At 56.7% G+C, this 13,739-nt stretch overlaps 1 protein-coding gene across 3 annotated transcripts in view; it reads left to right on the forward strand.

The window, feature by feature from the left end:
- TRAM2 (translocation associated membrane protein 2) overlaps positions 1–13,448 on the forward strand; it is an 80,528-nt gene extending 67,080 nt beyond the window's left edge. For 2 of the 3 annotated variants that reach the window (XM_028097501.2, XM_028097504.2), the window contains 7 exons: positions 3,048–3,106; positions 4,180–4,264; positions 4,805–4,875; positions 7,403–7,507; positions 7,800–7,943; positions 8,798–8,961; positions 10,257–13,448. In XM_028097501.2, the coding sequence (XP_027953302.1) occupies positions 3,048–3,106; positions 4,180–4,264; positions 4,805–4,875; positions 7,403–7,507; positions 7,800–7,943; positions 8,798–8,961; positions 10,257–10,330 (702 nt within the window). In that variant the 3' untranslated portion in view covers positions 10,331–13,448. The remainder of the gene's footprint in view (positions 1–3,047; positions 3,107–4,179; positions 4,265–4,804; positions 4,876–7,402; positions 7,508–7,799; positions 7,944–8,797; positions 8,962–10,256) is intronic. The other variant, XM_028097502.2, reaches the window with a different exon arrangement.
- The last annotated feature ends 291 nt before the right edge of the window (positions 13,449–13,739 follow it).

The following is a 13,739-nucleotide window of genomic DNA, read 5'->3' on the forward strand; positions in this document are numbered from 1 at the left end:
CCCGGTGCTGTGGGGTTTTTCTCGTTCACCTGTGTGTGCTCTGCTGTCCGTCGGTCTGTCCCACTAGCCCCTGAGCTGCTCGTGAACAGCCCGTGCCCACCACCGTGTCTTGCGTGCAGAGCCTGGCAGGTACTGCGCGCTCACGAAGTTGTGCTTGTGAGAATGAGGGACTAAGCTACAGGCCCGTCTTCTTGCTCTGGCCCCCAGCAGTTTTTATAAACTCATAGGTCTATTTTTTTATAAACTCATAGGTCTATTAAAAAGTGAGCAAGACACAAAAGGTTTTTAGAAAACATTCCTCAGATCCCTCCCCCTAAAATAACTGGGTTTTGGGGGGTGCTTGATCCAGACATTTCTCTCTGCATTTATACAAGCAGAGTGAGGACAGCATGGCTGGACCAACCAATAATGCAGGAGGTCAACCTCCTTACTTATCCTCTACCTTTGAACTACTGACTATTGATTGTTAGAAGACAAAACAAGACACCCATGCTCTACTGGGGGGAGCAGGGTGGGCAGGCGTCTGGTCTCCCCTGCCCAACTTCCTTGGGAGGTCTTCATTCATATCTAAAACCTGAAGTCTGATGCTTTGTGAGAGCCTGCTAGAGGGAAGGCCCCTCACTCTGGACTGATTTCTATTAACAGCTTGGCCACTTAGAGCAGAACTCGAGTATGTGATTGTTCCTAAAGGATGAACGATGTTGGTATGTCTGAGTCTAGGTAGCAACCGGCTGTGTTATGACTGGGTTCTGCTGTTTCTGTGGTTCTGTTTGTCTGTTCACCAAAAAGGAAGGCTGTGGGGGCAAAGGGAGAGATGGTTCCAGTTTGCTCGGGCCTCCCTTAGCTCCTAGGTTGAGGAGAGAACAAAGGATTTCAGGAGTTCCCCCAGCACCTCTGCCAGTGCCTGTTGGGGACCAGGATTGGGGCAGGGTTGCCACACACTCGGCCCCCTGGGATCTCAGGTCCTTGGCTTCTGGCCCCCAGAGGGCACCCCGGCCCTGGGCCGCCCTCGGGCAGCTGCCTGGCCTGAGGTCTGGAAAAGGCTGTTCTCAGAGCAGTGAGTCATTTTCCTGACTCCCCCGCCCTCCTCCCTGCACTCCTTCCCTGCGCTCCCTGAGGACTAGACATTCACAAGCAGGCAGCATTTTTCTGGGGGATTGTTGGCTTCAAACTTCTGACCTCCTTGTCTCCTAAGAAAAGGGGCCAAGCCGAGGAGGGTTCCTGTTTATTTTTTAAAGATTTTATTTGTTAGCGAGCACGAGAAGGGGGAGGGTCAGAGGGAGAAGCAGACTCCCCGCTGAGCAGGGAGCCCGATGCGGGACTCGATCCCGGGACTCCAGGGTCATGACCCGAGCCGAAGGCAGTCACCCAACCAACTGAGCCACCCAGGCGCCCGAGGGTTCCTGTTTAAAATCACAAGGTCATCGGGGCTTTAGGTTCTCTCAGTGCGGTTTCTCTTGGCCAGTCTCTTTTCGGGCAGAAATGTCCCTCCCACCTCAGTCCCAGATGGACCATTTTCTTCCTTAAGTACATTGCTGCTTCCTTGGGATGTTCTCACTGGAGATTTCCCTGGAATGACGGGGTCATACTGTCCTAACCTTCTCTGAGGGGCTAATAAGAGCCTCGCTCTTCCCTCAGAAGAGAGAAAGTGCCTAAAGCATTCATCATTGATTCATTCATTCAACAAGTTTTTATCGGATTCTTGTAATGTCAGCCGACTCTTGCTCACAGAGGAGTGTTTCCTCTTGTGTTTTGTAATTTTGGATTACAGACTCTTTAGCACGGTTTTAGGTGTGAGAATCCTGTACATCCTTGGATGAGAGTATGCCCCAGTCCCCAGTGGTATCACTGGCCCAGCAGTATTAATACTACTAACTTCTAAGCTTTGTAGTTCTTGGACCATATGAGGGGTGTAAGTTTGAACTCCAAACCCATGTGAAAGTGAACCTGAGGTTACAGATTTTCAAGGGATAATATATTTTGCTTTTCATCCCGAGCCCAGGATGAGCAGAAAGCTTCTTTAATCCCTCTTTATTGGTTGTCAGACTGTAGTCTACCCTTTCTCTAGTCTAACCCAAACTAGTGCAGACTCTAGTCTAACCGTCTTTTGTAGCTCTTCAGGGGTCCTGATTTTACACAAGGGTCTTGGATTCCACCTCTGGAGGCCCTGTCTTCTGTTCTCACGTGGGCACAGACACCCTGGCCCCAAGACTAGTGCCCTCTGAGCTGCCCCAGCCTCCCCTCACTGCTCTGGCTTTTAGCCTCCTGTCCCTTGGAGATCCCTTTCTGGGAAAACCCTTTGCATTTAAGAGCATTGTTAGATGTCATCCAGCATTTCTAGACGTTTCATGATGGGAGAGTTTTCAGGTTACTTCCCTTACTCTAGGCCCTGGGCTAGGTGCTGGAGGTATAAAGGAGGGCATGATAAGACCCTGGTGGGAAGGAACTTGTGGAGTAACGGAGACCTCTCATGATGATGACCCAGTGTGGTCGGCACTTAGGAGTCCTCTGGGGTGAGGCCTCCTGGGGAAGCCTGTGCGGTGCTGCATTCTTTTTATTCATAGCGATGCGAAAAGCCAAACTAGGCTTTTCGTTTTTCCAGTCCACTTGCTTATTCATTCTACAAGCATTTCCTGAGTGCCTTCATGCCAGGCATAATGCTAGACGCATAAACATAAGCTATAACATTTATTTCTAACAATAACTCTGCGAGGGTATTTTTATCCTCATTTTCAGACGAGCCAACTGAAGTTTAGGGAGACTAACTTGCCCAGAGGATACAACCGGTGAGTGCCAGGCCCACGTGCGGACACAGGTCTTTAGCCCCCAGACTAGGGCTCTTTCTGCGATGTCGTGGCTCTGTCACAGTGAAGAAGCCGGCTGAGGGCCGGGTGGCTCCCGTGCAGAGAGAGCGCCTTCATTTTTCATGTTTCCTGTCTCTTCCTCTTTCTGGCAGCTGGGGATTGGGTGCGCCTCTGGCCCTGCCCAGGGCCCCGGCCGGTCTCCTAGCCACCTGTCTAAAGGCCGTCTCTCCTTGCCCACTACAGGAAGGATATTTAACAAACCCAAGAAGCCTCTGGGAAGACTACCCACATGTGTGCCTCCCGTGAGTATTCGCAGGACTGTGTCTCCAGGGAGCAGCAAGCCGGGCCGGCTGGCCGGAGCCACTCACGGCCCGAGCCTTTTTGGGAACCGTGTTGCACACGGCAGTCTTGTCTGGGCACTGCTTCCTGCTAGTGCGCTTGACTGGAGACTCCCAAAATGATGTCTCCTCACTAGCCCCTGTCACAGAGGTGATGTCTTAGCTCCGCCGGCGGAGGCTGGGTGGCTTAGAAATTATACAACAGAAATTTATTGCTCGCAGTTCTGGAGCCTGAGAAGCCCAGGATTTGGTGTCTGGTGAGGGTCTGCTTCTGGGTTCAGAGAGGGCGGTTTTCTGGTGGTGTCCTCACGTGGAGAAGCCTGGGAGGAGCTCTCTGGGGTCTCGTTTACAAAGGGCACAGTTCCCATTAATGAGGTCCCCGCCCCCATGACTAAATCACCTCCCCAAGGCCCCACCTCCTAATACCGTCACATGAGGATTCGGATTTCAGCATCTGAATTTTGAGGGACACTCACTTTCAGCCAGCAGCAGGTGCCTACACCGTCAGAGACCGATAATGGAAACGGAGCATCTCCGGAAAATTCTCTGGGCCTCGTACCTTCTTGATGACCTGCACCCCTTCACAGCACACCTTCCTCCCAGCCTTGCGCGGCCGGTGCGCCTTCTCTCCTGCTCTGTGCTGCCGAGACAACCAGGAGGGTCTGCCTCCCGTGGGAGGCCCTCGGTGCCTTTCCTGAGACCCTTCAGAACAACAGCAAAGGGCTTAGAGCTGCGATGCCTCCTTTGCCACTTAGCTCTGTTCACTCTATTTCAATAGAGTGGTGCCCCATCTTGACTGTCCGTGCTCAGCCTTCCCCTCTCGGAGCCAAGGAACCCTCGTCTGTACTCTCTTCACCGTTTTTGTTTCCTTCCGTGGACTCTGCCTCCCGTGGAGTGCTCTGGTCTGTGGAGCAGGGTCCCTGGGCTCGGGGCCTCCCTCCGGCTCCTGGACCAGCTCCTCCCACAGTCCTGCCACCCCCCCCCCCCCCCCGGCCCCGTGCTCGTCCCTCCCATGTGACTCATTCCCTTGTCTCCAGCTTCCAGGTGAAGTTTTTCTACCTGTGTCAGCTGGCCTACTGGCTGCACGCACTTCCTGAGCTGTACTTCCAGAAGGTACGGAAGGTGAGTACTCCCCATCTGGGAAGCCCCGTGTCCCCCACACCCCCTGCAGTAAGCTGCTGGGCCTGAGCTGGGTGGGCTGTGTTGGCGGGTTGATGAAGATGCTGAGCCAGCAAAGTCTCTGCAAAGATCTCCCAGAGAGCAGGCCACCAGCGCGTCTCCTGCCTCCCACGCTAGATGTGTTGCTTTGCGGGAGGTCTACCTCTTGTCTTCCAGATAGCGGATCAGAGGTTTTGGCCTTTCTCGGTCTTTTTTTTTTTTTTCCCCTTAAATAGCCTCCCTCTGAATTATTTCCAAAAACCCTGTTCCCCAGTCCCTGTCTCTTCTTTCTCAACCCAGTCCCGCCCCGTGGACTGGAAGCTGGTGCCTCGCCCTCTGGCTTGCCAGCAACCTGGTGCGTGGGCCTCCGGCGTGATCTGGGACTGGCTGGGTGAGAGCAGCCCGGCCCGGCCCACCGTCATCCCTCTGCACCTCCCCTCCGTTCCTGCATCTGGAGTTAGGGGCGGGGAGGGCATGTTTACCGTCTGCTTCTCTTGTTTGCAGGAGGAAATCCCCCGTCAGCTGCAGTACATTTGTCTGTACTTGGCCCACATAGCTGGAGCATACCTCTTAAAGTGAGTGAGACCCCGAGCCGGTCAGATTGCCATGCCCTTGTACGTCCATGCAGCTCTCCACACAGGCACTTGATGAGGCATTTATTAGACACCTTCTGTTTGCCAAGCACCATGCGAGACCTGGGAACACAAAGGTGGCAATTGCTTTATCTTGAGCGGTTCATGCTTAGCCCAGTGGGAGAGACTGTTGTCGGCACAGGTCAGGACCGCTCAGTGTGACCAGCGTGGGGCTACAGTACGTATGCTCGGCTGTGGGAACCCAGAAGAGTGACTCAGTCCCGCTGACACAGAGCCAGGGGAGGCTTCGAGGGATGTTGGCACTTGAACCATAGCTTTGAAGTCGCAGGAGTTGCCATAGTGTTTGGCCTGGAGTGTCTCTTACAGAAAGAATCCTGTTGATGAGTAGGATATGTCATTGCTAACTTGGAATTTTCTTGAGCTTTATCTGTGCAGCGTAGAACACCCTATACTTCTCTGGGCCGACATTTTGAGGGTTTGCGATGGATAACTTTCTGCTAGGCTCCCTGGAGGTCCCTGAGCCCATCATCTCCCAGACCCTCACGGCTGGCGTCCTGTGAGGGTGACCGGCCTGGGGTAATGGAGTTAGGAGGAAGGCGGCTCTTGCACCTGCTCTCTTATCACTGGCGGCTGATACGGCATCAACTCCTGGCTGGGTCTTTGGGGAGCAAAGGTTATATGGCGGGATGATCTCTGTGCTTGTGCAGTACCCAGCAGCGTGCGGTGAGGACCTGGGTGAGAATGTGCAGGCAGGACCAGGTAGAAAGAGAGCTTCCTGCTGTTGGGTCCTTGCTGTACCGTCACTGTTCCTCCCAAAGACAGGAGATGCTCTAGGATCTGTTTATCTCACGTCTAACATGTCCCAGGGAAGGAGATGGACAGGAGTCTGACCCTGTTCAGGCAGAGTCCTGTGATTCTTGTTTTGGAATCAGAATAGAACCAAGAGGGCAGGGAGCAGCAGATCCTCCAAAATGAAGCCCATTCCATTCCCCGGTGATGCTGGTGCAGCCGTGTCTCTGCTCGTGTAAGGACCATGATCTCCCTTCTCCTCCATCCTTTTTCAGAAGGGAGTGTGAGGAAAGGAGAGATACAGGATTTCCCCAGGAAGACACACCTCTGAAATGCCAACTGATGCCTTGGTGTTTGTTTTGGTGAAGAGCTTGACTTTTAGAGGCCTTCACTCACTCAGCACATACCTGAGCTCCTCCCCGGGCCAGGCGCTGCCTTAGGAGCTGCGGTCCCATCTGGCTGAAGGCAGACCAAGGCCTTGCTTTCCTGGGGTGTCCATTCTAGCGGGTGGCAGACCATTAAGAAAACTGAGTTTGCAGGCACCTGGGTGGGTTAGTCCGTTGAGCGTCTGACTCTTGATGTCGGCTCAGGTCATGATCTCAGGGTTGTGAGATCGAAACCGGCATTGGACTCTGTGCTGGGTGTGGAGCCTGCTTGGGATTCTCTCTCCCTCTGCCCCTACCCCGTTCCTCTCTTAAAAAGAAGGAAAGAAAAAATAGTTTCCTGTGGTGCTAAGTGTGATGAAGAGAATAATAAAGCTGGGTAATGGGAGAGAGGGACTTGTCTCCTTGGCACCTTTGTCATGCGGACGGAAGACTCTGAGGTGACTCAAGTGGAGGCAGGAATGACAAGACTCAGGCACGTGAAGATCTGGGGGGACAGCGGTGCGGGCAGAGAAACTGCAGGTCAGAGGCCCTGAGGTGGGAGTGGGTGTAAAGCCCACTGTGGCCGGAGTGCCGAAAGTGAGGTTCGAGATGAGGTCACAGGCAAGATCATGTTGGACTTTCCAGGTTATGTGAGGACGTTGGCTAGTTTTCACGTCATTCTCTCGAGCATCCTCAGGATCCCGAGACCCTCCCCGTCCATCTTGCCCTGCCTGGGTCTCGGTGGAAGCTGCGGGATCCGCAGTTAGCACTGCCTGTGGGAGCGCTCCCACATCATTTCACTTTGCAGTCCTTCTGCGTGTATTTGAACGACAGTTGACCTTCTGTAGCAAACTGCCTAAGGAAATCCGTAACGACCCCGTGCCTGGAATTGAGCAGAGGGGGGTGTCTGAGTGGGTGGTGCTAATGTTTTAAGAGGCTGGTTCATTAGCACACATTTTTGCGTTAGGTTGAGTTTTGCCTCTCCGTGTACCTCTTAGCTGCGAAGACTTTGATAATGAAAAACCAGACGGTGGGAATCCCTTGTATTTCTACCTGCAAGGCTTGGCCCCTTGTTCTGAGCACCTTTTATGTGCTTGGTCCCAGGCTGGGCGAAGCATGCAAGGGGACAGGTGCCGTGAGAGCCAAAGCCCAGGTTCACTGTTGGGGGGGGCGGGGGGCGGCGCCGGACCCAGACAGGCCCGGTGGACAGCCAGGGGTTTCAGTATTCCCTTAAAGAATCCTGCCGGCTGAGGAGGGCCAGCCGGGGAGAGGAGGCGTGGAGTGCGGACCGCAGGGTGCCTCTGCTCTCCATGGCGCCCGGCGGGAGGACTGTGAGGCTTGTCCTTTGCTCCCAGCCTGAGCCGCCTGGGCCTCATCTTGCTGCTGCTGCAGTACTGCACCGAGTTCCTCTTCCACATGGCTCGACTCTTCTACTTCGCAGACGAGAACAACGAGAAGCTGTGAGTGGCGTGAGGCCGGCTGGCCGGTTCAGAGGTGCCGTGGGCAGGGCCCTCCTGTGAGGCCTGCCTGGTGGGAGGCTCCTGCCTGGGGTATGAGCTGCCCCTTACCTGTAGGCGGCACCCCGAGACTGTTTTTCGGAGCCTCTTACTCTAGATTTCTCCTCCCTCCCTCGGACACCCTACTCAGCTACCCTTGCATGCTCTTTCCACGTGGGGTTGCTTCCAGAGAAGTGGGTGAAGGTTCCCTCATGGGCCCTACAGGCTGATGTCCCTTCTCCGCCTCCCCGAGCAGGTTTAATGCCTGGGCTGCTGTATTTGGGGTCACCCGCCTCTTCAGCCTCACCCTCGCTGTGCTGGCCATCGGCTTTGGACTGGCTCGCATGGAAAACCAGGCCTTTGACCCCGAGAAAGGGAACTTCAACACCTTACTTTGCAGGTGAGTTGGGAAGAAGCCCAAGGAGAGAAATTAAGGCTCCCTGAGCCCTGCCAGGAGCCTCCTGAACTTGGCACAGTTTGGAAGGCCAGGGGGTAACAGACCCCTGAGTCTCCTGCACATTGATGTTTCACTGGAGATCTCTAGACAGCAGGCCCGAGAGGAGAAGGAATACCAGCCTTCTGCTTCCGGCAAGCCCATCCTCACTGGCCGGCCTGGCCTGGCCTGCTGAGACTGCGGTCAGGGTCCTCGAGTGGGAGTCCCCTTGCCCTTGCCCAGTGCTTCGTGGTGCAAGATGCGTGTCCTGTCCAGGCCCTCGATTTACAGCCACGCTTGGACTCTGTATGGTGGTGTGCTAGGCAACTTGGCCAGTGGCCTTCCACAGCGGGGAAATGGGGCCGGGGGGTGGGGGGGGTGGAGGCAGGGAGGAAGCCATTGTGTTTCCAGGCGACCCTGGGGCCTGGGAGGGTGTGTGATTTGTCCGCTGTTGCTCAGCTTTCAAAGTGGCATGCTAAATGAGAAGCCACTCTTCTAGAATTATTTTGCTGTATCTTGATTCAATTCATTTGAATTCTTTCACTCTATATATGAAGCTTAAAGGAGTCCCGTTCTGTGCTGTGGGTACAAAAGAGACAGGCCATGGAGGGCATTTGACTAGGGAGTTGGACGTGCGCCTGTCACCTCCTCCTCCCTGGTCTCCCGTGCCCCCATCCCTCTGTCAGCACCCGTCCAGTGTGCTTGCGGGGAGACTGGCACGCTCTCCAGGGTGCGGGTGGCGGGGTGGGGGCTGCGGGGCGCCCCCCCCCCCCCCCGCCCCTGAGCCTGGCCCCCGGCCCCTGGCCCTCGGTCCTCTGCAGGCTCTGCATGCTGCTGCTGGTGTGTGCTGCCCAGGCCTGGCTCATGTGGCGCTTCATCCACTCCCAGCTGCGGCACTGGCGGGAGTACTGGAACGAGCAGAGTGCCAAGCGGAGAGTCTCAGCTGCCCCCAGACTGCCAGCCAGGCTCATCAAGAGGGAGTCTGGTGAGTGCCAGGCCCCCGGGCAGGTAGCGGTACTGTCTGGGAGGGATGGGGAGGAGCGCAGGCCCCGGGCCCCGCAGGCTCTCCTTGGACCAGTCCTTCCCTGGGCCCTGGCTCTTGGGCTCCTGCCGGGCCCGGCCTGACTGGCACGTGGTTGGGCGGGGGCCAGGGCCACGTGGTGGGGGTGGGGCTGGCCATGGTGGGGCAGGGTGGGGAGCTCTGGCGGGAAGCGTGTCCTCGAAGTGGCTTCTGAACGCCGGCCAAGATCTGCCTCCTGTTGCCCGGGTGGCTCTGTCCTCACCTGCCCTCTCGTTCTGCGTCACGCCATGTGCCTGCCTCCCAGGCTGTTGGCTCGTCTTCTGTCTTAGGGAGTGACTCGGGGACACGGTGCCAGGTGGGCAGCAGGGGTGGGACGCCTACTTCTCCTGTGGCCTGGCCACACTCCCGTAACCGCCGGCCCCAGGCCCCAGCCAGCCCTTGCCCTTTCGGTCCAGCCTGTGCTCTGACTCACCTGCCTCTCTCCAGGTGCGGCCGCTGGGCAAGGGTTCCTGTGTGTTTGGAGCAGGGCGTGCGCGGCCAGGTGTCGGGGCTCAGGCCGGGCGGGGGTGGGTGCGGCCACTGGGCAAGGGCTCCTGTGTGTTTGGAGCAGGGCGTGCACGGCCGGGTGTGGGGGCTCAGGCCGGGCGGGGGTGGGTGCGGCCACTGGGCAAGGGCTCCTGTGTGTTTGGAGCAGGGCGTGTGCAGCCGGGTGTGGGGGCTCAGGCCGGGCGGGGGTGGGTGCGGCCGCAAGGCTGCAGCTACAGCGACTTGGAGCAGGCACAGGGAGGAGTTCTCCACAATAGTAAAAAGATAGCACAGTGTTTTCTGCCAGAGGAGTATAGGGCCTCTGAGTAAGGCCTGTCCCTGGAGCCTCTGCGGCCTCCTCTCTGTTCTCCCTTCCCCGGGAGCCGGTGCCCTGCAGGCGGCGGAGAGAAACCGAGGCCGCTGGGCGTCTATGCTGGCGGGTCTACACTGGCAGGGTCTACGCTGGGCGGGGTCTACACGATTCTACCTAGGATCTGGTCCGGGTGGCGGGCCCCAGCCTGTTCCTGGGTCCCCACTCTGTCACCCTGGCCCCCTTCTGCTAAAGGACAGTCAGGGATCCTCCAGCCTCCTGCAGAGTCACACTTCGGGGAGCAGGAACTCCCTGGGAGCCGTTCTCGGTGGGCAGCTGTGCCGGGCACCGCCCCCCCCCGCCCGTGTGCCCTGCGCCTGTCCCACGGGAACACTACATCTGTCTGTCTCCCTTCACTTCCTAGGTTACCATGAAAATGGAGTGGTGAAAGCAGAAAATGGCACCTCCCCACGGACTAAGAAACTCAAGTCTCCTTGAGGGCAAAGTGCTGGAACAGGGATCCTCTTGTGGGGGCCCAGCAGGGAGGGGGGGAGCCCAGCCCCCAACACTGCCTTCCCTCTCCTAGTCCTGTTGCTCACTCTCAAGCAGCAGGAACCTGTCTCTGAACAGGGCTTTTCCTCTTTCTTACTTCTTGGCTTTCTCTTCTTACTCTTCCATAAACCATTCTCAATAAAACCAAAACTCTTCTTCTTTCTCTCCCTCAAGCCACTTCATGTCCTCACCTCTGCGCTGTGTTGGGTTTTCTAGAAGCCCAGGCTCTCATGGTTCTGTTGACTGGCCTCCTCTTTCTCTTCCTTCATGGCTGCTTCCTTTGACTTTTCACCATATTGTGCAATTTTTCTGTCTGATTTTTACGAGAGGGAGCTCAAATTGCAGTCCTGGCCATCCGACACCCAGCATCAGTCCCCAGGACCTGTCAGAGTCAGACGCCTCGTGCCCCGGAGCCTCTGCCCGGGGCTGCTTGCAGGCCCCTGGGGGGCCCCCCCGTGTTCGGGTGAGGAGAGGAGAGACCAGTCCTCTTGGATCATCATCTCCAGGTGCTGATTAACTGAGATGTATGATTCCAGGTCCGCACACACCATCCGGAGGCCCGGCAGCGCCACTGCTACTTGGAAATGCCACAGCGTTTGGCTGTGGGGCATGGCGACCTGGGCCAGAAAGGTGGTGGTAACTGTGTTGGGTCCCGTGACTCAAGACCGCTTCCCAGTGGCCGGTCCTGCACGGAGGCCAGTTGGCCCTCGCTCTGCCGGGGAGGTGCTGAAGGAGGACAAGTCTTCCCACCCACTAGAGCAGGAACAGAGCAACAGGCCTTTCTGGAAAGGTAACGGTGGCAGAGATGATGGAGTGGGAGCCCTAGGCCGTTCTTCAGCCCCAGCCCCAGCCCCAGCCCCAGCCCCAGCCGCTTTTTCAACCGTTCACCAGCATTCAAAACCCCACCCAACCACAGTTACCAGAGCGGCCCGGCGGATGCTGGCCCAAAGCCCAGAGCCAGGTGGCCCGGTGAGGGGCTGGCCTTGCTGCCTGACTTGTCTCTCCCGCTGCAGGAACACCAAGCCCCCCACTGGCCCCCTGGTGCCACAGGGAGGTCGCTGGGCTGCTCACCCTCTGGCTCATCTGTTGAGTGTCTCTGTCATCGTCATCCTGTGATATTTGAGCACACCTGCAACATTTTAGACTGTATGAAAGCGGGACTCAGAATGATCTGCAGGGTAGCTGAGCAGACACCTGTGCCAAGGGGAGGCTTCTGCCTTACCCTCCCCTCTTTCTTCCCTCTGTTCCACCCAAAGACAAGGCCTCCAAGTCCATACGGGGCCTGGGGAGGACTTCCAGAAGGGGTTAGGCTTAGTCCTAATTAGGAACTCTTGAACCTCTGTGCTGAGGTGTGGGGAGCAGGTCTTGGTGGGCGTAGAAATGTCAGTTGAGGTGCTGGTCCTCTTTCTGACCTCATAGAAGCCAAACCTTGGATTATTATCCTAAAAAGGGGGAGATGGGCCTTTTCATCAGGGCAACTCCTCTCCTCCATGTCACTTGCATCAGAGATTGAATTTTCCAGTGACTGAGGGATTTGTACCCAAACACCATTGTAGACCCTCCTCTCTCTGTCCAGGCTAAGGCTATAGAAATGGGAAGATCTGCCCTTGGCGTCTGATTACCCTTAGGAAGCAGGACGGCCTTTTTGGAGATCTGCATCTCTCCCATCCTTCCCTGACACTTCTCTGGGCTGCAGAGCAGAAACGTTGCTAGGAGCGTGGCTTGGTACCAACCCAGCAGACCTGAGCCAGGACCCCTTAACTATTTGGCCCAATACCCCTGCCCAGGCTGTGGTTTCGTTCACGCTCCCCACCTTGCCTGGTGAGGGAAGGGCGTTCAGCCAGCAGGCTCCAAAGCTGCCCCATGAGCCTCCCCGCTCAGCCCAGCCCTCCCCTCCCCTTGGCCATGTCCCAGGCAGTGTTCTGTTCCCTGCAAGGGGCCGCTCCCTCAGGTGAGCCCCGGCTCAACTTTGGCGGGTACGCTGTGACCTGCAGGCCGAGAGACAGGGCGAGCAGCTCAAGGCCTGCATCAGGCAGCCTCCCTTCTCATGGCCATAGGTCTAGGTGTTTGTTGCCAGAGGCCACCTGGCTCTGTGTTCCCGAAGTGTCCTGCAAGCTTCTGGCGCTGGGGCAGGTGTGATTCAGAGGTGGTACCGCCGCCCCAGGGGCTGGGGCTCTGTTTCTTAAAGGATAGGGTGTGTGCAGGGATGAGGGTTAGTAAGATTTTTTTTCTGCCGTGTCAACACCCCTGAGACCATGAGTAAGGCTAGCGTGTCACCAGCTGGGCCTTAGGAAGGATCGGAGGGGAAGGGGGGATATCAGAGTAATTGGAGGGAGCTTTGTCACCCTTCTGGCATCCCGGCCACATTTATCTCTGAGCAGAGCCCAGGCTTTGGCAGGCTGGCGCAGCAGGGTGCCAGGGGCCCAAATAACCCCATCTCATCCTGTGAGCTTGTTGTGCTGGCTTGTCCTGATTTGGCCACCTTGGCTGTCGTCTTCAGTCTTAAACTAGCGCTCTCCTGTTCCCAAAGTGCCGAGCCATCAGTGAGGGCCCTGTCAGATAGCTCTGAGATGCTAATCTACCTCAGCAACAGCCGCCTCTCTCTAAAACATCCCTGACCGGCACAGGCGTGGGGGAGGCCGAGCAGGTGGCCGTGGCAGGACAGACAGGCTGTGTGGTGTTGGGGGAGGACCTGGGGCTGCTGAGGTTCAGTGGTGGGAAAGCTATTTTTACCATCAGGCTCTGATAGCTGCACTATTAATAAGTTACATGTGTTCTTTTTGAAGGTAGGGGAAGGTTTGAGAGGAAAGGGGGAGCAGGCAGGGCCTGGAGGGGAGCTGCTTCTCCCCCATTCTAACCGTGTGTGTGTGTGTGCGTGCGCACGCGCCCCCTCTGTGTGCGCGCGCCCCCCTCTGTGTGCGCGCGCCCCCCTCTGTGTGCGCGCGCCCCCCTCTGTGTGCGCGCGCCACCAGACCTAAATTGTTGCCGAGAACCTTTTTCTGTCTCAAGGCAGCGCTTGAATTTCAGAAACCAAAATAGACCTTGTGCTCTGGCCACCTTTGCAGATGCCGCTCTTGACTGGAATCCCTTGGCCTCCAGAGACCCCTGAAGCCTGGCTTCAGTGTTCTTTCAGGGGAGTGTGCGTCTGGGTTTTCCTTTAGGGACCTCCTTCCTCCGTACCCTTTCACTTTTTTTCTAAATGGTGAAGGAGAGGAAGAGGCAGAGAGTACACCCCCTCCCAAGATTCCACAAGAGAAAATTCTGTTCCCTGGATGCCTTTTTAAGTTTTCAGTGGCTTGCTAGGTCCCCTGTGGCTCGGGAAGGTTTGGTTTGGATATCTTGCACAGGTTTCAGC

This window comes from Eumetopias jubatus, unplaced genomic scaffold, assembly GCF_037043125.1.
Source record: "Eumetopias jubatus isolate StellerSeaLion01/CBP00866 unplaced genomic scaffold, mEumJub1_p1.0 scaffold_6, whole genome shotgun sequence".
NCBI lineage: Eukaryota > Metazoa > Chordata > Mammalia > Carnivora > Otariidae > Eumetopias > Eumetopias jubatus.